The 26,772-nt window shown below is 37.4% G+C and overlaps 2 protein-coding genes across 6 annotated transcripts in view; one reads left to right on the forward strand and one right to left on the reverse strand.

Moving 5' to 3' along the window:
- Trm7-32 (tRNA methyltransferase 7-32) overlaps positions 1–13,171 on the forward strand; it is a 204,503-nt gene extending 191,332 nt beyond the window's left edge. The window contains exon 10 of one of the 3 annotated variants that reach the window (XM_090385277.1): positions 12,395–13,171. In XM_090385277.1, coding sequence (XP_090241403.1) covers positions 12,395–12,520 — 126 coding nt within the window. In that variant the 3' untranslated portion in view covers positions 12,521–13,171. The remainder of the gene's footprint in view (positions 1–12,394) is intronic. The other 2 variants (XM_090385281.1, XM_090385278.1) reach the window with 2 other exon arrangements.
- A 6,460-nt stretch (positions 13,172–19,631) lies between these two features.
- The window catches only part of LOC150078525 (mitochondrial 10-formyltetrahydrofolate dehydrogenase), a 910,691-nt gene continuing 903,550 nt past the window's right edge, over positions 19,632–26,772 (reverse strand). For all 3 annotated transcript variants that reach the window (XM_090385282.1, XM_090385283.1, XM_090385284.1), the window contains one exon: positions 19,632–19,719. In XM_090385282.1, the coding sequence (XP_090241408.1) occupies positions 19,664–19,719 (56 nt within the window). In that variant the 3' untranslated portion in view covers positions 19,632–19,663. The remainder of the gene's footprint in view (positions 19,720–26,772) is intronic.

Consider the following 26,772-nt stretch of genomic DNA (forward strand, 5'->3'; position numbering starts at 1 on the left):
TTTTTTTTTCCCCCCTCTTTTTAAATTTGATTTGTCCCTTTGATATAATACAATTTATGACAGAGTTTCTATATCTTTTTGCAAAAACTATGTTAAATTTGGATTTTTTATTAATTTTTATTTTGTGAACTGCTTTTTTGTTAACAAATTGGCTGTCAGGGCTGCTGTATTAGTCTACTTTGCAAATAGAAATGTGCAGTAATGAGTAGTTGTGTATGGTGAAGCTAATTAACAGTGTGTTTCAGTAAGATGCCAAAGAAATGCGGCATTTTAAAGATGTATATACAAGAATTTCCATGGATTATAAAATCTGAAAAACACAAGTTTTCTTTGTCTATCATATGTAGCTGTGACAACAGTTTTGAGCAGTTGTCTGGGAAATGTGATGCGATTAGACATTTGCAAACAAATAAGCACAGAGATACCATGCATTCATTGAAAAAAATGCAAAACATACAGAATATTCACTTGCATCTTTTGTCAAAGAGCATAATCTTCCTGTGAATTTTGCAGAAATAAATTTCTTGATAGTGAAATAACAAAAAAAAAAAAAAAAGGTTTTCGGAAGAACAAAAAACAATAGCCATTGTTAATGAAGTTACTTGATTAAGGAAATAAAGGGCAGGTGATCTCTCTGAAAAATGGGCAAAATTTCAGTTAATACAGCTAGCAGTAATCAAAGTGATCTAATGTATGTCCCATTGTGGTGACCTTTTGTAAAAAAATGAGGTTGAAAGCTGCATGCTGTCATTTCCAGAATTGGAAGGAAGGTGACTGTGGAGGGACCAACGTTCTGAAAAAAACGGAAAACATGTGAAAACCTGAGATTTGGAAGTTAATTGCCGTATTTCCCCATGTATAAGACGCACCTTAATTTTGGGGTCCGAAATTTGAAAAAAAAAAAAAAAAAATGTATTACATAAAGTTATTGAACTCAAGTTTTATTCATCATAAAATTCGTACAACTCCTCTTCGCTGTCAAAACTCCCATCCATTAGCTTGTCCTCATCTGTGTCTGATGACAAATCACTGTCTTCATATATTGCCTCGTCCTCGGTTCCACCTATAGCATTTGAAAAGTCACACTTCTTAAATGACTTGACAACGATCTAAATCTTGATATTATCCCAGGATCTTTCACCCAGGTACAAACTTCTCCTATAGTTGGTTTCTTCACTCTTCCTGCTGGTGTCAAATTGTCCCCAGAAGACTTCATCCATTGGTTCCATTCGTCTCTCATGGCAGCTTTGAAGGGTTTGTTAATGCTGACATCAAGTGGTTGGAGATGGGATGTCAAGCCTCCAGGTACGATGGCAAGTTTTGTTTTTTGCTCCGCAGCAATCTTTGTGTATTTTGTTATGTGTGCCCTGAACTGATCAAGCACCAATAGGGCAGGTTTGCGTAAGAGCCCCCTGGTCTCCTGCTCCAAACTTTCTCAAACCAGATCTTCATCCCGTCCTGGTCCATCCAACCCTTGTCATGAACATGGACAATGACTCCTCGAGGAATGTCTTCTTTTGGCATTGTTTTGCGTTTGAAAATCAGCATAGGAGGCAGCTTGGTTCGGTCGGCAAGCTAGAACAACTGTATAATGGCTCTTTTCATGTCCACTTGTCTTCACAGTTAGTTTTCACCCCCTTCTTATCAACAGTTCTGTTACTCGGGACATCAAATTGAAGGGGGACTTCGTCCATATTTGCAATCCTTCCCCACTCAAACTGATGTGTCTTCCGACATTGAATGACAAAATGATGAAATTCAAGGACCTTCTGCTCATAGCTTTCAGGCATCTTTTGGGCAAGTCTGGTGCGTGTACGCATGCTTAGTCCATTCTGTTTCATGAACCTGAAGCACCAATTGTGTCCTCCTTTGAAATCAGTAACTTCTTTTTCATCAGCAATTCTTGCCTCATGCTGAACCATCTTTGTGGACACAGGAATTCCAATTGCCCTTTGCTCTTCAATCCATATCTTCAATTCCTTCTCTAAATCAGGCCATTTCGCTGACTTACTTCTCATGGCCTTCTTCTGCCATAGCGTTTTCAGTAGGGTTTCTTCTTCCTGTAAGCAGTCTCGGATTGTTTTCTCAGTTGGAGGAGGATCAAACTTATATTCAGCAGCACGATTTCCATTCGCTTTTGCAAACTGGATCACTTTTAACTTGAATTCAGCACTGTACGAAAATCTTTTCTGAGACATTTCTGGGCAGAACGTGGCAAAACATAACCTAATATACCGGTAACAAGTGTGAAACAATGAGCGCAAAGAAAAAGCGGGAAATGCAAGTAAAAAAATCTACAACCACTGTATAAGACACACCCAGTTTTTAGACCCCAAATTTTTCGAAAAAGGGTGTCTTATACATGGGGAAATACAGTAATACTGAAGTGTCCGTAGATTTACCGTTTGTAACTTGCCGCCATTGTTATACGTTACAACGTTATATCCCAAACTAGATAGCGTAAGCTTAGTATAGTATAGTGTATAATATAATATTTTCAAACAATCAGTAAAATCTATTAATCTTGTTAAACTTCATTGTCAGTTAAATTGTACTTTTTAACTAAATACATATAACGACTTAGATTACAAACATAACATAATTAATTAATACATAACTCGATATGGAAGTTATAAAAACGGACCTCGTAGATAATACTTGATACTGAAAAATATGCCGACTGGACTGGCCGGGTGGGTAAAGTACCTGCCTGACAACCCAAAGGTCGCAGGTTTGAATCCCGCCTCGGGCTTGGATCAAAGTACTGCAAAAACCTTGGGAGGTGCATTATGGCCATAGAAGCCGATCCACCAACAACTAACTAAAAAAAAAAAAAAAAAAACTGAAAAATATATATAGCGTTATAACTGTGTTGGGATACAAGTTTAAGGTTATAATTTTGTATTGAAATTGAAATTAAATCAAAATCATGACTCGCAGCAAAGCAAAAGGCTGAAGATAATGGGAGTGCTGTAGCTTGGGAGAACTGAGAGGGTCAGTTGCCCTCTGAATCACAGCCTTTTAATTAAAATGCACTGCTTGCATGATGATTGTGGAGCAATCAGGTAGGTGCGTGCGTGTGCATGTGTGCGATGTAAGGAGTGTAAAGAAATCCGGCGACAACTCAGCGTTGTTATGGGCCTAAATGAGAGCTTAAAGGACAGGGAGAATGCCCACAAAGGATCTAAATTGAGCGGGCCCATTAAGCTCTCAGCTGCCCACATCAACGCCAGAGCTTGCACTTGGTCATCACGCATCACAGTGGCAACGCCCAAGGCCAAATGCACTGGTCCTACAGGAACTAGTAGTTGTTGGTGACTCTATTGTCAGGGAAACATGCTTTGTAAGAAGGATAGGTGGAAAAGGACCAGGGTATGTCTGCCAGGGCAAAGGTTGATGTTGTAGAGCGGATATCATCTTTTAAGGGCACAAAAGGTGATACTGTTGTACAAGTTGGCACTAATGATATTAAGAGTAGAAGACTGGCAGAATTACTTAAAAAGTATGGGTCACTGTTGAAAAAAAGCCGTGAATTAGGGTTGAATTTGAAAGTGTCTGCTATTCTGCCCAGACATGATAGGAGGGAGTATATGATGAGAGCCTTGTCGATCAATTCGGCCCTGGAAAGATTGTGCAAGGCTCAGGGGGTAGAATATTTTTTAAGCCTGGTCTGTACTTGTTAACAGGAGAGACGGCTTCTACAGGACGGCGCCTCCATAACCAGGTGGCCATGAGCAGCAGTGCATAGCACACACTTCTTGATTAGACCGGGGTTCGAGCCCATGACCGATGGACGATGCGGAAAGGTCAGGAATGACCACTGTCTATCCCTGGAGCAATATGGCTTTAGTTGCTAATGCTCCTAAAAACCAAATAACAACAACAACAGCTTCTATAGGATGTGATACACTTAAATAGAAAGGTTGCGAGAATATTTGCTGATGCTAGGTGGGTTGGAAAACTGATAGCTTGGGGGGGGGATACAAGGACTAATAGAATAACAGTAGCCACTGGCAGAGGTGAAAGTGATTCTTGCACTGCTTCTATTGGAATGAGTCTGGAAAACAAGATGCAGGATATTTCAGAGACTGCTGCGGTACAAGTAAACACATGGGTTTTGTTAGGGTAGCTAAGAATAGGAACAGGTGCGTGTACACCAATGCTAGGAGTTTGGTAAATAAATTTGATGAATTTGAGATATTGCTCAAAACATGAAAGGCAGATATTGTTGGAATATCACAGATGTAGTGTCACACAGATATAAGGAATGCAGAACTGGAATTTGGGGAGTACAGTGTGTATAGACAGGATAGGAAGGGAGGATGGGTTATGCTATATGAGAGCTTGAAGGACAGGGTGGATGCCTTCGAAGAAACTAAATTGAGGGGCCCATCAAGCTCTCAGCTGCCCACATGAACGCCAGAGCTTGCACTTGGGCATCACGTGACACAGAGGCAACCCCCAAGGCAGAATGTGCTGGTCCCGAAGGAACTAGTAGTTGTTGGTGACTCTATTGTCAGGGAAACGGGGAACATGCTTTGTAAAAAGGATAGGTGGAACAGGACCAGGGTATGTCTGCCAGGGGCAAAGGTTGATGACGTTGTAGAGCGAATATCATCTTTTAAGGGCACAAAAGGTGATATAGTTGTACACGTTGGCACTAATGATATTAAGAGTAGGAGACCGGCAGAATTACTTAACAAGTACAGGTCACTGTTGAACAAAAGCCGAGAATTATGGTTGAATTTGAAAGTGTCTGCAATTCTGCCCAGACACGATAGGAGGGAGTATATGATGAGAGCCTTGTCGATCAATTCGGCCCTGGAAAGATTGTGCAAGGCTCAAGGGGTAGAATTTTTTTCAGTCTGGACTCTACTTGTTAACAGGAGAGATTGCTTCTACAGGGATGGGATACACTTAAACAGAAAGGGTGCAAGAATATTTGCTGATGCTATCGAGGCAGTGTTAGGTGGGTCGGGAAAACTGATAGCTTGGGGGGAGACAAAGACCAATAGATTGACAGTAGCCACTGGCAGAGGTGAAAGAGATTCTTGCACTGCTTCTATTAGAATGAGCAGAAGCCTGAAAAACAAGATGCATGATATTTCAGAGACTGCTGGGAGCCATTGCAGTACAAGTAAGCACATGGGTTGTGTTAGGGTAGCTAAGAATAGAAACAGGTGCAGGTATACTTGCGTGTACACCAATGCTAGGAGATCAATAAATAAATTTGATGAATTTGAGGTATTGCTCAAAACATCAAAGGCAGATATTGTTGGGATATCAGAGACGTGGTGTCACACAGATATAAGGGATGCAGAACTGGAATTTGGGGAATACAACGTCTACAGAAAGGATAGACAGGATAGGAAGGGGGGAGGGGTTATGCTATTAGTTAAGAAACACATAAAAACCAAGGAAGTGAAGCCAGTCGACATCGCTGGACAGTGCAGTGTCGAGTCAGTTTGGCGTGACATAAGCATTGGGAGATCAAAATCGAGAGTAGGACTCTGCTATAGGCCTAATGGCTCTGATGAGTATAATAAGAAACTGTACAGGGAAATAGTGTGGGCTAGTAAATCAGAGAGTCTTATAATGGGGGATTTTAATTTCTCAGATATTGACTGGAATTTGTGTGCTGACCACTTACACACTAGCAAGGTTTTGTGGATTTATTGGATCATTGTTTACTACTTCAGCACCTTTGGGAGGCAACTAGAGGGAGTAATACTCTTGATCTGATTATCAGTAGTGATTCTTCATGCATTAAGAATCTGCAGATAAAGGAACCACTATGTGGCAGTGATCACAGTGTGCTGAACTGGGATTTACTCAAAGAGGTAACTACCATCAGGGGTAAAGGGAAGGGTTTTTGCTTTCGTAAAGGCGAATGCAATTGTTTGAGACAGTATTTAAATTCTATACAGTGGGACCATCTGATGATGCTACCAACAGCAAATCCAAAATGGGAAGCATTCAAAGAACTTACTTTGGAAGCTACTAGGCTTTACATACCAACTAAGAAATATTCTTCAAGGTTTAGGCCTAAATGGATGTCAGATGAATTAATGAGACGTATGGCAGAGAAGAAAAGTGCATGGGATACATATAAATTACTGGGTGACATGGAAGCCTATGATAGATATAAGATGGTCTGTAACCAAGTCACAAAGAAGATTAGGCAGGCAAAGGCAGATTATGAGAAACCCTTGGCAAAGGAAGCAAAGAAAAACAGAAAAGAGTTCTTTACCTATGTAAATTCTAGAGGAAAAGAATGAATCAGAGTGGTCCACTGGATATTGATGGTTCAACAGTTGAGGATCCTGCTCAGGTGGCTAACAAACTAAACGAGTATTTTGCATCTACATTCACACATGAGGAGTTATCCAGGAAGGGGAATGCCAGAGGTGAAGTGAACTCTGGCAGTGAGCTAGATGATTTTGTAATAACTGAGAGGAAAGTGGAGGAGAATTTGTTGAGGATAAACATAAAAAAAGGCACCTAGGGGTGGATGAGATCTATCCAGTTATATTAAAGGAGACAGCAAAGGAAGTAAGCAAACCGTTAGTCATAATTATGAGAGCTTTTTTGGACTCAGGGGAGATACACATGGACTGGAGATGTGCAAATGTTACTCCAATTCACAAATGAGGATCAAAGGACATTACAAGTCATTATAGACCTGTTAGTTTAACTTCTGTTCCAGGAAAATTAATGGAGGCACTGGTTAAAGAAGCACAGCACAATCATCTAGACAAGACTTCAGTTACAGCTCGGACACAACATGGTTTTGTTTAGGGAAAGTCTTGCCTGACCAGTTTGATTGGATATTATGATGCACATGGAAGACTGCTGCTATGTATAAAGGTATGGTTGAGGGGTAGAAGACAGTGGTAATCATTGGACACTGCTCATCGTGGACTATTGTTATTAGTGGAGTCCCTCAGGGTTCACTGTTGGGTCCATTATTGTTTTCTGTATTTTTAAATGATATTGATGATGGTATATCCAGCTTAATGTCCAAGTTTGCAGACGAGATACAAAGGTTGGCAGGGTTGTCAAGGACACAACTGACACTATGCTGCTGCAACAGGATCTGGAAAGGTTGAGCAGATGGGCGAGAGGTGGCAAATGAAGTTTAACACTGACAAATGTAAAATACCACATGTGGGAAACAGCAACCCCAGAGCATCGTAACAACTCTGTGGTACTATACTGACAGTGGCAGAGAATGAAAACGACCTGGGGGTAATTGTGCAGGCAGATATGAAGTTCTCTGAGCAGTGCAGACGGGCTGCAAGAGTAGCTCATGGTGTCTTGTCAATGATATACAGAAATCTTTCTAACAGGGATAAGGAGGTAATTATTCCCTTGTATAAGGCAATGGTCAGGCTATACATTCAGTACTGTATACAAGTCTGGAGGCCTCATTTCAAGAAGGATGTGGATCTGCTGGAATGAGTACAGAGAAGGGCAACAAGATTACTGAATGGAACAAAGGGTTGCTCTTATGAAGAAAGGCTTAAGTTTTGCAAAGTACAATGTCTGGAGACTAGGCACCGGCGAGGTGATCTGATAGAATTGTATAAAGCTTTGAATGGTTTGAGCATGCTCAGTGCCGATGGGATTCTTCTTCCTCTTGCTAAGAATAATCACTTGAGAGGGCATAAATTCAGATTAAGGAAAGACAGATGTAGGATAGATGTGCAGAAATTTGCCTTTAGCCAGCGATTGGTTGGTTGGTGGAACAGACTTCCATCCCTTGTCGTGGAAGTTTGATAGCCTAAATAAAATTAAGGCTCAGCTGGACTGGTATTTCGAATGAACGGAGGAGTGAAATGGAAGTGGTTTTGTTTTTTTTTTTTTTTTTTGGTTGATGCTGCATAAGCTTGCTTTCTTGCATCATCTGCCTCTACTAATGCTGATGCTATGTCCCATTGTGGTGACCATTTGTAAAAAAAAATGAGGTTGAAAGCTGCATGCTGTCATTGCCAGAACTGGAAGGAAGGTGACTGTGGAGGGACCAACATTCTAAAAAAAATGGAAAATGTGTGAAAACCTGAAAAAAATTCCTTCAAAAACCTATGTTGTAGGCCTAAAAATTGCAGTAGCAGGGATATTAAAAAAAGGAAATAATCACTTCATGGCAACAGGCTGTCTTTGTCATCTTATTTATTTGTGTGCTGAAAAGGAATATTAGCATTAGCATTAGTAGAGGCATTTGATGCAAGAAAGCAAGCTTATGCATCATCAGCCATAAAAAAAAAAAAATAAATAAATAAAAAATAACCACTTCCACTTCACCCCTCTGTTCGTTCGAAATACCTGTGCAGCTGAGCCTTAAACTTATTTAGGCTATCAACTTCCACGACAAGGGATGGAAGTCTGTTCACCAACCAACCGCCTGCTGGCTAAAGGCAAATTTCCGCACGTCTATCCTACATCTGTCTTTCCTCAATTTGAATTTATGCCCTCTCAGTTGATTATTCTGAGCAAGAGGAAGAATCCCATCAGCATTGAGCATGCTCAAACCATTCAAGGCTTGATACACCTCTATCAGATCACCTTCCTGGTGCCTAGTCTCCAGACACTAATTTGCAAAACTTAAGCCTTTCTTCGTAAGAGCACCCCTTTGTTCCATTCACTAATCTTATTGCCCTTCTCTGTACTCGTTCCAGCAGCTCTACATCCTTCTTGAAATGAGCCCTCCAGACCTGTATACAGTACTCTAGGTGTGGCCTTACCATTGTCTTATACAAGGGAATAATCACCTCCTTATCCCTGATAGAAAAATTCCTATATATCATTTGACAATACACCATGAGCTACTCTTTCATCCCCTCTGCACTGCTCAGAGAACTTCATATCTGCCTGCACAACCACCCCCAGGTCCCTTTCATTCTCTACAACTGTCAGTGTAGTACCACAGAGTTGATACGTTGCTGTTTCCCATGTGTAGTACTTTACATTTGTCAATGTTAAACTTCATTTGCCACCTCTCAGCCCATCTGCTCAACCTTTCCAGATCCTGTTGCAGCAGCATCGTGTCAGTAGTGTTCCTGACAACCCTGCCAACCTTCGAATCGTCTGCAAACTTGGACATTAAGCTTGATACACCATCATCAATATCATTTATAAATACAGAAAACAACGATGGACCCAACACTGAACCCTGAGGGACTCCACGATGAGCAGTGTCCATTGATTACCACTCTCTGTCTTCTCCCCCTCAATCACCCCTTTATCCATAGCAGCAATTTGGCTCCAATACCACATGGCTCCAATTTGTGCAACAGTCTTCCATGTGCAACAGTATCAAAAGCCTTTTCTAAGATCCAAGTATATAATATCAAAGGTATTCCTTGCATCCAATTCTTTTGTGACTGCATCATAGTATCCAATCAAATTGGTCAGGCAAGACTTCCTCTGAAAGTGAATGAATTGCTTGGTGGAAATTTGCTGTTGTTTAGAAAGAAGTGCTAAAAGAAAAGATAGATTTACTTTCAACTGATGGATGTAACTAAAGGAAAAAATAAAAAGATTTTGAAGCATGCACACATGTGTGTGTTTGTGTACACATTAGTTGTATTTGCTTAAATGTATAACTACATTATACTGGTAAAAGAGAAGCAGCCTTTGACAAGTCTATTTAAAGAAGAGGCTAGTAGTAGTGAAAAAAGCAACATGGCCAGTTTACAGTCACCAAATTGAGGTGATTACTAAGTGAGTTTCTCTGGCTTGTGTTCACGTCCAGTTCATGATCTAAAAGTTTTTAATGACAAATTGGCATGTCATTTTTTGCCTGATGTTTCCAGGCATGTTATGTTCAATTGTGCAGATAATCTGTTTGTTTCTCTCTCTTAATCAATTTGCTTTTCGTTTTTTTTTTTTTCTTCTTTTAAATATTATGTCACCATTTGAAAATCTACACATAGCTCTTCAAGCTTGCTTCACGTCTTTTCTCCTAGCAGTATCAAAGAATATTATGTGCAAATTTATTTTACCAACAGTTTTAATATCCTTCACTCCATTTTTGCGAATTTATTACCATAGTAGTCTTAATGAGAAGATTTTGTTCATTTGCTCAGTTTGGAAGTTCTTTTTGTCTGCATGTTGCATAAGTTCCAATTGAAAAATTATATTCTTATAAATGCTCAGGTAGCACAAATCTCATCACTTCGCAGGAATAATTTTCAAATTGAAAATTTTTTTGGACCATTTTCCATTACTTCTAGGTGTTTTTAAAGATAAAGAAATAGATGGTTTGCAACATGAGTTCTGTCAGTTTCAGTGTGAGAACTTACTGGATGCTATTATGAAAGAAGAAAGCTTTGGTTTACAGCAGTCCTTCGTTGGAGAACTAATAAGTGCACAAGGAAGCTGGAAATAATTGAACTGTTTATAAATTAATAAATCATGCTTGGCATTCTCACAATTTCTCATACCAGGACTGAGTGTGAGAGAATGTTCAGCCAAGATTAGAAAAACAAAATGGAGTTCAGATCTTCTCTTTTTGGTGAGGCTTTGAAAATATTCCTTACAGCGAAGTCTTAAGTTTAGAGGAGGGCAATTATTATAAACAAAAGTCAGCATTCTAAAGAAGACAGAATCTGCAGCAGCAGTATCTTTAACATGAAGTAATTAAAAAAATCAATTGATTTCTAATAGAATATCCAAACAGAAAAACCACACAGAGAGAGAGAGAGAAATAGAGAATGAGAATGTTAGAAGCTAATGTCTAACATACGCTGAATTGCTAAGCAATTGTATGGCTGTATTTTGCCAGTGAAATTTAATTAAGTGCAATGAAGACTGAAAACAAGCCTGTTTTTCAATTCCTACTATTAGTTCACACTCTCCCTATATATATTTATATATCTTGTTCAAATTTTCAATCGTTAATAAATACTTTTTATTCATCCACTCAAGTTCAAATAAATTTTTTTAAACTTGTAGTGGATGACACTTGATGTTAATACAGTTTTTTCAAATATTAATTCATTAATTAAATTTAATTAATTAATTTTAGTTTTATATGGGAGAAAAAAATTTCTCTTATATAAGATATTTAGCAGGATATAAATTTAGGAATAAAATTGAAATCAACAGGCAGTAGCTCAATTGGTAAAATGAAAGGATTTCAGTATTTTTCACGTGAAATTGAAGAAGAATGCGAGTTCAATTCTTGCAAAAATCAATAATTTTTTTGATAAATTTTTGTTATTCATCCACTCAAGTTCAAATACATTTTTTTTAAACTTGTAGTGGATGACACTTGATGTTAATAGTTTTTTTCAAATATTAATTCATTAATTAAATTTAATTAATTAATTTTAGTTTTATATGGGAGAAAAATTTCTCTTATATAAGATATTTAGCAGGATATAAATTTAGGAATAAATACCGTCATGGCGAAGCGTGTAGATCGCTGGAAAAAAATTTCTTTTTCAGATTCTTTTTTTCATTCTGGGTTCTAGTCTGAGTCAAGAAGGGAACAAAATGGAAAATGAAACATGTGAATAAAAATAATAGTCCAACACCATATATAGAAAGGAAAATGGAAAATTGCAATGAAATTCGCTTTCTATTTTGCCACTTAATATTGTTTATTTTTATTTTTATTTTTGTTACACAGAGCATTAAAACTATGATAAATGAATTAGCTTTCGGCTGGGTGGCAGCCTTCATCAGATTAAAATACTTTGAATGGCAGTTGGAATAGAGATGCACTGCCAGGATGGTGCGCGAGGCACGTGATTAATTGTTTGTTGATGTTTGTGGCTGTGACGTATGGTGGTGACGTGGCCAGCGTTTGTCTATGGACAGAATTACTGCTTCTGTGATGGGGTTAAGTTGACAACCACTGTTCCTGTTCAACGAGGTATCCGAGCATTTTATACTTAACGATTCCAACCAGGTGCGCCTTAGGTGATGGTGGGACTTGTCTACAACCATCACAGAAGCAGTAATTCTGTCCATAGACAAACGCTGGCCACGTCACCACCATACGTCACAGCCACAAACATCAACAAACAATTAATCACGTGCCTCACGCACCATCCTGGCAGTGCATCTCTATTCCAACTGCCATTCAAAGTATTTTAATCTGATGAAGGCTGCCACCCAGCCGAAAGCTAATTCATTTATCATAGTTTTAATGCTCTGTGTAACAAAAATAAAAATAAATTATGAATCCAGAGCACGCAGGCATGTTTTATTATGCACTTAATATTGTGATTCTGTCATATGTATATACATATTTATATTAATTGTAATTATTTAATAAAAAGTAACTAAAATAAACTACAACATGTGCAATCCTGTTTAAGATTATTAGTTATTCACACTTTATACTTAAAATAAGAATAAGCAATTACTTTTTTTTTTTCAATAGCTGAATGAAGATGGAAAGTATGTATATCATTTTCCAACCCAAGTTCCAATTGATCCTCCTTACAAAGAAGCATGTAAATTAAAGAAAGAAGACAAATTAGCCAAGCCAGAAGTTACTGTATTCTAACGATTGACAGTAAATGTTGCTATTAAATTCAAAAGAAATAAGATGTGTGATCAAGCAATTTTAAAGTAACATGGTAAAACCACACACACACACCACACCAGAATGGGGGAAAAAAAATCACAGTAAGATTATTACTATTTAATACCACTCATATACCATGTGAAATTAATAATAGTTTATTAAGCAATTGCCTTAACCGCTATACATTAAGGTGATATTTCAGGCATCTTGCCGATACCCATCATCAGACCATTCTGCTGACAGACTCATAATTGCTCATCCTGCCAGAAATTTGATGTGCATCCGATGCAGATGTTTAGGGCGATTGCTTAATAAACTATGTAATTAATTTCACGTGGTATGTCAGTGGTATTAAATATAGTAATAATCTTAATGGAAAACAGCCACGTAAAGTCCTTCCCAACCTATATAAAAATCAGTGTGGCATTCTATCATTTATAATCTGCTTGTGAAAGATTGCCTTTCATTTCAATTCCCTGGGAGCGGTTGTACCCAAAACAAGTAGCAGATAAAGCCAAGCAGCACCTGACAGGTGCCCAAATTTCTTTTGCTTGCAGTATACCAATACTTGACATTCTCTTAATGGATTACATTAATTAGTATATGCAATGCTTTATTTATTTATTTATTATTATTATTTTATTGCTTTTTTGCATAATTTGCCTTAATACTAAAATTCAAAAATCATGCATTGATTTACACATTATCTATGAAACAAAACTTTTAGCAGCATTAGTCTATTCAATTTCATAATTTATATTTAAGAGTGTGAAATATTTGTACTCGATATTTTTATGTCAAATTGTATAAAGTTGCATTTTTTAAATGGGTTTTGCCTGTAAAGTCAAATAATTAAATAAAATAAAAATGTATATATATCTTAGATACTATTAGTCACTTCCATTTTTGAGATCATTTAAAATTATCCAAGCCATTAAGCTTGCAAATTTTAAAAATTATGCTTGAACACACATTTCTTCACGAATACCATGTGTATATAAGCAGAAATAGCAGCAGAGAAAATAGCAATAGGTAAGCATTTGAAAAGTGAAGAAGAATATTATGTGGGAGATAAGGTTGGTATAGAAATTTAACGGCACAAGGGCAACTTAGGCCAAAAAGTGCCTAGGGAGGTAAGGAATTGGTTTAAGGAAAACATTGGTATGATCGCTGGTATGGAGTATAATACTTGATGGAGCAAAGACATGCAGACTGAAAATAAATTATTAAAAGATCTGAAAGTTTTGAGATGTGGTTGTTTGGTTGGGCTTGACAGTGCAAGGCCAGCTAGGCTGTAAAGTGCATAAACTGTTTTGAGACGTGATACAGTTTCCTGAAAGGATTTGATTAATATTTAAAGCACATTATAACATTTAAATCATTTGAGATAGGTAAATATTTTGGCTACATCCAGTGTATCTTGTTAACAGTCGTGCTAATGTGAGAGGTGTACTTATAGAAGAAAATGAGCGAAAGGTAGCATGTCTGTCTGTCTCTGTGGTGTATGAGGCAGTCTATAAGTAGACGTTGAACTGTGAGCTGTGTATTACAATTTTGGCCATCTGGAGGGTCAGTGGCTTTAAGTAGATGCATATGAGTTTTGTGGGTGTGACCTCTCCATAGTGTCTTATTTTCCATTCTTTCAAATGGCCGACCGGGCTAGCAGAGTGGGTAAAGTACCTGCCCGGCAACCCAAAGGTCGCGGGTTCGATTTCCGCCTCGGGCTTGGATCAAAGTACTGCAAAAACCTTGGGAGGTGCAATATGGCCACAGAAGCCGATGCGCCAACAACTACCAAATCAAAAAAAAAAAAAAAAAAAAAAATCATTCTTTCAGGTCTCTTTTTTTTATATGGAATAATTTGTTGTTGGTCTAGTTTCCCCAGATTTGTTGCTTTTTTTTTTTTTTTTGCACATTGATGTTTAATTTGATATGTGTTAAATGTAGTTCCCATTAGTTTGATGCTTCTCTTTTGTTTTTATTATGGTTTAATTATTATTATTAGCTGTATGGTGCAAGGAAGCCTGAGGCTTATGCTGTACCAGCCAAAAAAAAAAATTATGAATTATCCAGAGAGAGGTAGAAGGAAATCACCAAGAAATAGAAGAATGATGATATCCAGCTCAGGACCCTGGGTGTGCCAAGCTCATACTCACCAGACGTGAGCCCCTGGGGTTTATTTAAACATTGATATAGTTTCTTAATTAATTGGGTTTTTTTTGGTCAGTGAGATTATAGTAGGAAAGCATTTATTCCTTATGTACATAGTGGATCTTGAAACAAAAGCTTTTTCACTTAATGTCACGCTAGGTTTTATAAGTTTACAAGGCATTTTCCGTTATTACTAAAGGATGATGAGTTTCACTATGATATGTATAATGTATTTAGGAAGGACAAACAAGATAGAAGGGGTTGGGAGAGGATCATGCTTCTTAAGATTCAGAACTTGTGAATTCCAGCATAGAGTTGTGTGAAGTGGTTGGATGGCTGAAGTAAAATATGGTTTGGGATGCTACCAACCCGAAGGTTATAAAGAGTGACAAGAGCCTCTACATGCACTGGAATGGGCAAGAAAGTGTCTTATTTGCATCACCATTTTTGAGAAAATACTAAAAATCTAGACTCCGATCATTACCCACAAGCCAGATGACATCATAGGGATCACTGTACAGGAAACTGAATTTTGTGGGCTGTTCACAGAGCACTGTAGTTAAGGTGTTCAAAAATGGATAGAGCAGCAGTCACCGTGCCAAGGGCAGGCAGTCATGCCTCATTAATGGTCATGGTGAACGTTGGCTGTCTGTATGAGCTGATAGGCAGAAGAACAGTGACATGGCCAATAATGGATTTGAACCTGGGGACAGCCAGCGATGTGTTTCCAAGACCACAATCCAATGAATGCTTCTCTGTATGAGTCATCACAGCCTGGTCAAGATACCTGTGCTTGTGGCCACCCATAGCCAATGAGGCCTAAATTTTGCATCTGAATAGCATCCTTGGACCATTGGTGACATGAAAAAAAGTGCCTTTTCCAATGAATTATTTCCTGCATGCCATGTGGATGGAAGATATGGAAACAAACTATAGAGAAGAATCACTCTGATGTCCCAGTGCAAGAGAAGTGGCAGGAGCAAGTGGTGGCAGTGTTTTGATATGGGAGATGTTTTCTTGGGAATCTCTTGGAGCCCTTATACCCCTGGATTGAACTCTGAATGTTAAAAGTTACCTATACATTATAGCTGATCAGGGGCACGCACCTGCATAGTGACTTTTGCTGGATAACACAGGTGTTTTCCAGCAGAATAATGCACCCTGCCATGTTGCCAGTATTGTTCAAGAGTTGTTTGCTGAACAATAATCCCATAGAACAGGGGCTCCCGAACTACTGAGATCTATGGACCCCTTGAAAAATGAAAAAAAGTTTGTGGACTGAGGTAGGTAGATAGATGGTGTCAAAGTGTTAACTCAACTGAAATTGTAATTTTGGAGAACAAAGAAGAGAAAGATGATAATAATACGTAATTAGAAGTATTTAATGCTGTGTGTCCTATGATTTCAGCACCTTCTTCTTCTGGGGCCAGCTGCTGAAATCAAAGGAAAAAAACGGCAAGAAGTGCAGCCTCTATTTCTGACATGAAATATATGCAGCATGTGGTACACATGGAAGTTCAGTATTGAACATGAGGGTTAAAATTTAAATTTAAGTCATATGGCTTACATATATTTCATGGATGACCCAACCGACAGAAGCAAAATGCAAAGATTAAGAAAAAATAGGTGCTTTGATTTCAGCAGCTGGCCCTAGAAGAAGGCACTGAAATCATAGCACACACACAGCATTAAGTACTTCTTATTACTTATTATTATCATCTTTCTCTTCTTTGTTCTCCATAATTACAATTTCAGTTCTGTTAGCACTTTGCACCATCTACCTATCTTTCTACTCTCCACTTATGTATCCATTATGGTCATTGGGTTTTTTCTGCTTAAATTTAGCAGTGTACTTGGTCCATTAATAATATTTTATACTGTTAAAAAGTTTTATATATATATATATATGTGTGTGTGAGTGAGAGAGAGCACCAGGTTTTCTGAAAAGAATTCAGTTTTATGTGTGAAACAACTCAACTTTATTCTTATTTTTACTTAGTAACTAAATAAAGCTAAGTAAATAACTTTATTTGTCATCAATCTGTTATACACAGAACAAATAATTTGATATATGTATGTCACAGAACAACTCTGCAAGCTGTTTTCTATTAGCTGATTGCATCAACAATGCGCAATGTGCATAAACATGCACTAGTGGTGGGGTTGAATGCTCTCTGTTAGGGAAGCGACTTGTATATATACCAATCGTATCAAAAATAAGTAATGTTCTATAAAACTCTTGATTCTATCAGTATATTTTTGGAAAATAAATGCATATTACTTGATACGCTTTCTGAAGGTTTCATGGACTCTCTGGAACAGATCTATGGATCCCAGTTTGGAAAACGCTGCCATAGAACATGAGATTACCGGGATCGGCAGGTTTCCTATCTCCAAAGTCAGTCTGTGTTTGGAGGTAGGAAAATCATGAAGGCATTGATCAAGAGTGCAGTACAAGTCATTGAAATAGAAATGTAATTCTGAAGGAAACCCAGCACGGTTTTATAAAGGGAAAATCATGATTAACCAACCAGGTAAATTGTTTTAAGTCATTCATGCTGAATGTAGATTTTGATATTAATATTTGGATTTTAGCAAAGCATTTGACTCTATCCTTTGTGAGTGGTTAATATACATGCTGGAACCATGGGAAAGATTCTAAGGTAGGTTGAGGGGTGGCTGCAGAGCAGGAAGCAGAGGCTTATAAATACCTTGTTACTCTCACCCTGGTCTAAAATCCCCAAGGATTCGTTCAAAAACCATTGTATTTTCTGACTTTCATAAATGACACTGATGAAGTGGGATTGATGTGCAGAATGGTTAGTAATCAGCATTAAGCAGTGCTCCTTCAGAGTAGGATTCAGGGATGTTCAAAGTGGCAGCTTTGCTTCAGTGTAAGATGGAGAATTGAAAGCACTTTTTTTATATTTATGTAAACCCCAAACAACAAGAGGTATTGGAACCTATAGTACTTAGTACCATGCTTTAATTGGAGGTTGAGAAGACGAAAGAAGATATTTGTTGACATTAGACTTGAACTTCTGTAGACTGTAATTTTCAGGAAATAAGTATGAAGGAAGGTTGTTCCAGAAAACGGCAGTTGAATGAATAAACGAGGAAGATGAAAAGTTGGTTCTGTGAGTTTGAAGTTGGACAGTAAATGGATGTTGGCTGGTGGCGGCTCGTGTTCGGACTGTTTTGAAAGAAAGAGCGGGAATCATAAAGCCAATTCAGAAGAACAGTGCCCATGGAAGTATCTGTAGAAGAGGCATGCAGCAGAAATAGTATGTATATGAGACATTGAGTGAAGAGACTCTATTAGAGATGAATCATTAATTAACCTAACTGCCCTCTTCTGAACAGAATGAAGAAGCCTGAGAGAGGTTCGGGGGCACCATCCCAGATGTGGGAACAATATTCCATGGTAGGGCGGATTTGCGATTTGTACAGAGTGAACAGCTGTTTGGAAGAAAAGTAACGCTGAGAGCGAAAGAGAAAACCAAGTTTTTTAGATGCAGAGGAAGAAATATTTGTAATGTGCTTGTGCCAAGAGAGATTAGAAGCAGGGTAATCCCCAAAAGAGATATATCGTTTTGTCTAGAAATCGGAGTGTCACCAATGATAAGCATAGGAGCAGAAAAATCCTTTTTGCAAGATGTAAGACAAGACTGAGTTTTAGAAGGATTGAAATCAACTAAGTTGTCTTTGCTCCACTTGGAGATCAGCATTTAAGGAATTGGTAACAGATTTCCAAGAAGTTGAAGCTAATTGAGCAGGACAAGGTTTCTTAAAATGGAAAGTGGAATGCAATGTGCTATCATCGGCAAAACTATGGATAGGATTTTCAGTCAATGGAAGAATGTCATCAATATACAAGAGGAAAAGAGTGGGGGGACATCTGCATTAGTGGAGAAATTAGAAGACAGAGAGCCATCTACCATCACCCTCAGTGAGCGATCAGAGAGAAAACTGGATAACCAATTACAAAAAACAGTTGGCAAACCATAAGATGGAAGCTTGTTTAGAAGACCTTTATGTCAAACACGATCGAAAGCCTTTGAGATGTCAAGAGCAACTGCTTGTGTTTCACTGAACCTTTCCATTGAATTAGTCCATAAATGGGTAACATAATATCACCAGTGGATCAACGCTGACGGAATCCATACTGGCAATTGTTGATCAGATGGAAGGTTTCTAGTTAGTTTACGAGTTGGCAGTCAATTGATTTCTCCATTACTTTAGAAAGAGTAGAAGTAATTGAAATGGGACGATAATAAGTCTAAAAATTTGTAGGCCTAGACAAAATATTTGTATAGGGATTCCTGGAGGTGAAGCAATTTTGAACAATGATGCATTAGACATTTTGTGATGGGCCCTGCATGATTGTTTAACTTGATCAGGTGTAAAATCTGTAACTGATCTTTATCACTTCATTTATTTTCACATGTCGAGTGGCAAATTTTCATAGATTTCACAGGTACTTGGGACATGTGAAACAGTGCTGAATCTACTCCACTTTTGGAACAACAATAATGCAAAACTACTGAGATAAGCATTCAATAAAACATGTAGTATAAAATAAATAATATCCATAGATATTTTGGATATACAAATTCATAACCAGATTAAAAATGTGTCGGATGCATCAAGGTTTACTGTACCACTGAAGCCCATTGTCAAGGGTATATGTATAATTATCTGATCACTTTCAATTGACCAAACTTTAATAAAATCTGCCATACAGATGTTACGTATTTTAGACTTATTCATGTTCATAACCACCCATTGGAATGAAAATGTGTGCATAAAATTTGATAACTCAGAAATAATGTCAGAATAGAGTAGTCATTTTTTTATGCTACCTTTTATTTTGAATTTTTAGTCATCTTACATAATTGAAAATATATAATCATTAAATAATGATACATTTCAAAATTGTAATTACTTTGTAATTTTTACTTGAGTTTTGCTTCAATATTCAACAGTGACACACTTTGTAGAAAGATAATCATTCAGTGACTCTTCTCCTAAAAATAAGAATGCATCTTAAACATGCTAGATAAATATAAAGGATGTTATGTACAATCAAAGCTCTTTATAGCGACCCTCTTTCTAACATCCCAACATGTTATAATGTCCTATGTGGTTGGTCCCTGCCAATTTCTCATTAACCTAATACTATTTTACATTCATTATAATGACCACAAATTTCTACCTCTTAATTTGAATTATTACTTTTTATTACAATATTCATGTTTAAAAATGACAGAATGCTTCAAATATACTGAAGTAATTGCAGCCTGTGACTGTGAGAAATCATTTAAGATTTCCCACACTCTTTTCTCACAGTGTGGTAATGAAATGGTTATAAGTTAATTTTGTTAATTAGAGTGTATGTTTATTGGTATGGTTCCAAGAAAGTGGATAGCTTTGCCAATCGCAGATAAAATTAGGATTTTGCAAGAGTGTGCATTCTAAGACTGACATCCCTGAACAGTTTGGAAGAGTATACAGTCAGTCTTTGTGTAACACGTGTTTACACTACACGAATTCGATCATACACGATTTGCCTTTGTGTTTACAAGAAATGGCAGTCGAACGCGGAATCACCCCAACTGAACGCAGCACGATAGGAATGAAGAGAAGATTCTGAAAATGTATTTGTTTTTTTATATCAGTGAAGGGGAAACACATTTCACCATAATAACGTAAAAACCTACACAATTCCAGCTATTGTTATATGCCATTAGATCGAGTTTACTACCAGTTTATAACAGATTCCGCTAGCAGAAACGCAACTGGAAATTGTTTTTATTGTTTTATGGTATAACCCCCAGAAATGTGCTTTAGTAAAATGTGAGGTGTTAATAGTGTATCTGCCTTTACAGTGTTGCTTATTCAGTTGCTACATGCATGCAGCTTTGTTTATGTGTACCAAGCGTGCCTCCTCATTTTGTAATTGTGCTTTATTCCCTAAAAACGAATAAAATACTTAGTGTGAAAAGGAAGCATCCTGGTGAAGACATTGCAGATTCAGAGAGAAAAAGAAAAGCAATATCGATAAACAGAGGCGGACTGGGTCAAAAATTCTTACCCGGGAAAATTTATAGTGGCCTCTTACTACGGTTTATGGTGAAAATCACTGGGGTCCTAACCCTATTTTTCCCATAGGGCCTGTTGTTTATATTGCATGAGGGTTTCTAGGAACACAACGATCATGCTATATGAGGACTGACTGTACTCTGTTCACTTCCTATGAGTACTCTATTCACTATTCTGAAAGATTGGAAAAAGATTAAAAGTTAAGAGAAATCTGCTGCACTGGGTAGGATTCGAGCAAAATATCCGGATCTTGAAAAGATACTTTTGGAATGTCTAATGAGGATGTGTGCAAAAAAACATTCCCATAGATGGTGATCTTTTAAAAGCTAAGGCTGAATTGTTTGCACATGAAATGGATATTGAAGACTCATCATGGACTACTCTCAAAAAAGTGTGTATTAAAAGTACCAGCATGGATATAGACGCTACAAAGGGATAGAAGGAAAATTGTTTAAAAAATGTTTTGCTGACATAACCACAATGACATCTTCAATGGTGATTAAACTTGACTTTTAAATTGCTACCAGGTGGCAATAGATAGTAAATGTAAAACACTTATGTTTAAAAGTGAGAAATGTAGTAGTGGTAAAAAGGCTAAACAACAGATTACCGTTCTCCTAGCAGCAAACATGTCTGGCACAGAGACGCCTTGATACTTTGAGAGAAGCTTTAGGAGAAGGCTTCTCTCATGATTACTTTAAAGGTTTGAAGATATTACTCACTATGTATCGAGCAAACCAAAAGGCATGGATGGCATCACAGATTTACGAAGAATGAAGCAGAAACTTAGATTGCAGGATGAGTGAGGAGAATAGAAAAATTTTGCTGTATGCATCCTCATTGTCAAGTAAATGAACTACGTGGGATCACTGTTGAGTACCTACCACTACATATGTCAGCTCTTCAGCCACTCAATCAAGGTGTAATCAAGTGTTTTAAGAAAAACTACTGAAGAATGCTATTAAATAAAATTGTACTGTCTTGAAAGCAAAATTCAATGCAAAATCTACATCCTGCAGGCAATGTATTTGTTTCAGCATGGGATGAAGTTGAATAAAAACTGATCGGCAACTGCTTCCAGCATGCTGGGTAGATACCATCTTGAAGTTTTGCATGCTTCCTCTATTAATTGAAAAGAACAGTCTGTAATATAGAAGAAATATTTGGGCAAGTGCATCATGCCTAAACTTGCAGGAAAACTTAAGCTTCAAACATTTGCAGAAGTAATGGAATCTTCTGAATTTGTAGGGATGACGATGGAGAATCTACTGTGAATGAACAAGAAGCTTCAGTTAAAGATGTTCATCAAGGATTAGAACTTTTTTTTTCAAGTGCAGCCTAACTGCAAAAGTGAAATAACTCCTATTGCACACCTTCGTAATTCTCTTTCAAAACATGCTTTGGCAGATTATTTTAAAGTATGAAACAGTTCTGTTGTTAGGTCTTCATGTAGTGAAATATACAATTTAATTGTAACCTTACTGAACTCTACAATCATAATTTTCTTGTTTAATACTGAAGTACGTATTATAAGATTATACAGCCACTTCCCGACTTACGTAAGAGTTGCATTCCGTAGAATTCTATGTAAGTCGAGTATTGTGTAATTCGGGGGTGCCTGTACTATATTGTATTAGTAGAATTACAATAAATGTTCAAGCTATTCTTGTTTTGTTGCTGATTATATGAATGATCGATATAACGTCCTTCCGATATAACAGTTTTTCTCATTCCCCTGGAGGCTGGTTGTTATATAGAGCTTCGACTGTATTATGAAATTTTTTTTTTTTGCATATGATAATTTATAGAAAACAAACATACTACAACTTCTAAAAATGTTCATATTTATTGGGCAACAAAAAGTTTTATAGATGAGATTAAAATTAGAGGTTTTGACTACTTTTGGTATCCTACCAAGAGTAGTGGGGCAAGCCCTCTGTTGGGAGAGAATCATGTCAAGGATAAGTCAAGGGAACTTTCAGAGGGGTTATGATAATTTTATATCATATTAGATAAACAGTGTGTATTACTGCACAGCAATCTAACATCCTCAAGTAAATTATTTATTGTATGCTGTGAAACTGAAAGTTGATAACATTATCCTGCAGTTTGTACTGAAAAATTTTCTTTGAATTGCTTCTGCATGGAGCAACAAGTAATCCTGTGTGTGCTTCAGCAACTCACAGAACTGTATGCTATTGGATAATTGACTTTATCCAAATTCCATGCTGCAGGTTAAGACAGTGAAGTGAGCATCATATTAACATAGCGAGTAAGGTTGCCTGAAGGTGCTATGATTTCCACTGCTGTGTTCGCACCTTCATTTCCTTTTGTTTCAGGATATCCTGGATTCCAACAAAATTTGATATCATAGGTGCTGTATACCTCATTATATGGGTATGCACTATAATATCAGCATGTTCTATGAATTACTGGATGCGAGTGGTATTCAGTTATTCAGAGAGGCTCCACAAATCATCCAATGTTTATATTGTAGAGCCTGGATTTGAAATGATACTAATTTGACATAAAGGTCAGTACGATAGAATTGTTGTTAAACACAAGTGAACCACTGGAATGGTGAAATTGGCATTGTATTTTATCATATCTCATATTTTGAATACCTTCACAATGAGTTGCTTATATTGCACTACCTCGAATAAGCATTTCACCAATGGTGGAGACTGTTGTTGCTTGTTCTCAGTGGATACCACCATTGGGTGGTGGTAAAAACAACAGTCTTCTCCACTGGTGAGGCATTGCTTATTCGAGGTAGTGCAATATCAGGCAGTTTGTGAAGGTATTCACAATATGAGATATGATTAAAACAATGCCATTTTCACCATTTCAGTGATTCACTTACATATAACAATGATGCTATTGTATTAACCACTGTTAAGTGAATTCTCCATGAATTGACACCATAGCCTTTCCAAATTCTTTCAGTGATCCTAATTTATATTGGGAAACTGCTGCTGATCCTTCTAAGAAGTCTGTTTTTGATCAATCTGAATATTAATGTCGGTGAAATGTGTGCAGTTGTTGAAATACTAATGATGATACTGTTTTCTCTTGCAACCTATATACAATAAAGTTAAAAAAAATGCTTATCTTATCTCGCAGGAAGATGATGCTTTTTCTCTTTGGTGATACTGCTGTTTGATATGTTAAGTTTGAAAGTTTGTCAATTTTATTATATATATTATGTTTGTTCATGTGCTCAATCTTTTTTGTATTATATAAACATTTCCATCTAGATTTAGCCGAATGGGTAAAGTACCTGCCCGGCAACCCAAAGGTCGCAGGTTCGATTCCCGCCTCGGGCTTGGATCAAAGTACTGAAAAAACCTTGGGAGGTGCAATATGGCCACAGAAGCCGATGCGCCAACAACTACCAAATCAAAAAAAAAACACACCCATCTAGATTTGAAATTCTACAGGCCATGTGAAGTGGATTGACACTGGATGAAGTTTTAATGGCATAATAAAGTGCTAATGGTTTATGTTGAATGTACAGAGATAGCTTGTCTGCTTCAGCATATAAGTGTAGAAAGCCTCCTCAACTATACAGATTGTTATTATTAGCCATATGGTAGAAAAAAGCCTGAGGCTTATGCTGCACCAGCCAAAAAAAAAAAAAAAATCCCAAGTTAACCTGAGAGAGATCTCTCAAGTTACCCAAGAAAGAGAAGAATGACAATATTCAGCTCAGCACCCAGGGTGTGCCAAGCCCATACTCACCAGATGTGATTCCGTGGGGAATGCATCATCATCTAATTTTGTCTGTATTAGAGCACTTATACTCCAGGATATTGAAGAGACACATTATTACACTTAATTCAATACTGCCCAACCATTAATATCTAAACATCTGTGAATATTTGTCAAGGGAAAGGTCTTGCCAGGTTTTTTTTTTATTATTATTATTTTCTGCTGCCTTGGGTGTTGTGCCACAAAGCCGGTATGTTTATCTAGGGCTGTTGCTACCCATTTGTATTATTCTGCTTTTACAAATGTTAAACTTCAACTGCCTTTTCTCAGCCCATGTGCTTAAATTTTTTTTTTTTTTTTTTTTTTTAAGATCTTGTTGCAGTAGCTGACACTGATTACTGCCATTAACTGCCCTGCCAACCATGTGTCATCTACAAATGTAGACATTAAGCCTTGATATATACTGTCATCAGCATCACAGAAAACACAATGGACGTGGACCCTGCTCCATAAAGAGCCAACCATCCCTTTATCCATAGCAGTAACTTGCTTTTAAGGCCACACAGCTCCAATTTGTATACCAGTCTTTTGTGTGCAACAAAATCAAAAGCTTTCCTGAAATGAAAGTATATGATCAAATTGCATCCAGTTCCTTTGTTACTGCATTCTTGTCAAGTTTCTTTCGATTCAGTGGTGGGAACAGTGTTTAATGACATAATCTGGGCATTTTACTTTGAAATAACTTAGATCAGTTGCACAAATCTGAAAATGAAGTTTAATGTTGTTAAATATTATATATTATATGCTGTAACTAAGGAACAGAAATCCAGCAGTTGCAAAATTGGGGAATGGTAGCCCAGGATGAAAAACATCTAGGGGGTTACAATTTGGTCAGACATGAAATTTTCAATGCAGTGTAAACAGGCATTTATGTTGTCCTATCTACACAGTCTCCCAATTAAATAATGAGAAAAAATTTGAAAAAGAGAAAATAATAATGCCAAGGTCTGGAAATGGTTATCTTTTTGAAGTAATCACCATATGTTAAAATTGCACAACATTCAGAATGATTAAATCCTGGAATTAATATTGGTCTAAAGACATGCCCTTCCATCCTGAATGGCTATAATGTAAAGATGTTCTTTCAGCATGTCTTTACAATATTATAATACTCATGTAATGAATATTATAATGTTAATAATAATCTCTTAATATTCAGAAACAAAAAATAGTCCACTGGTGCCAAATCGCATAAGTAGGGTGCATTCTCAATAGTTGTCATTCCTTTTTTTGCCAAAAACTGCTAAATGTTGAGGCTGTGTGTGTGTGTGGGCATGTTGTCATCGAATAGCGGCCACTGTTTGTTTCAAAAGGTCTCAACTTACTTGTCATACAGACATTGTAAGTGGCCAGTGACTGTAATGTCCCGAGAGACGTATTCCTTGTGATTGATTCCTTTGACACCAAAGAAAACAATCAGCATTGTCTTGATGCGAGATTTCTCAAGTTGAATCTTCTGCCTGTATGAGCTCGGTGATGTCACTCGATGGTTTGTCTTCGTAGCCGAGTGGTCAGGAGTGGGAGTGTAGTATCACATGCTTCTTGAGTAGACCGGAGTTCAAGCCCCTGACTGCTGAATATGGTCGATCTGCCAACCTGCATTGGACCAGCATGCCAGATTATGGTCCATTTCCCTCAGCATGAATTGTTGAGGAGGCTTCCATCCTGCAGTGGGTTGATAATGGCTGCATCTTACCTTCTTTATAGAAATCACCAACTCGTCAGCCGCCGTGACGTTTCCTTCAGTTCGAAAGGAAACTGGCTGTCTCATTCTAGGGCCGTCCCCTGTTTGACTTACATCCATCACATAAGTGTGCAAACCACTCGAATAGTTCTGTTGCACTTTTACCCAACTCAATATAAAATTTAATTACCAAACGTGACTGTTGCCACAATTTAAAGAAATCGCGACAACAGTCAATTCTTTTTTGCTTTTGCTCCAGATTCCAGCTGTGTAGCACAAATCTTTTGTTTCCCTAAATCATCTGTTTTTTTTTTTTTATTAATGTTCAGCATATCAGTGATCATATGGGTGGTGATTCTTCATTCGTTTTTCACAAGATTGCTGAAACTCGCTGTCTCAATCTGGGGTCATCCTCATTCGATTCATAGCTATCACAAAAGTGCACAAACCACTCAAATTTTTTTGCACTTTTACCCAACTTAAAATTAAATTTAATTACTGAATGTTTATGTGCTTCAAGTGC

This window comes from Mastigoproctus giganteus, chromosome 11 (assembly GCF_048544385.1).
Source record: "Mastigoproctus giganteus isolate SK-2022 chromosome 11, ASM4854438v1, whole genome shotgun sequence".
Taxonomy (NCBI): Eukaryota; Metazoa; Arthropoda; class Arachnida; order Uropygi; family Thelyphonidae; genus Mastigoproctus; species Mastigoproctus giganteus.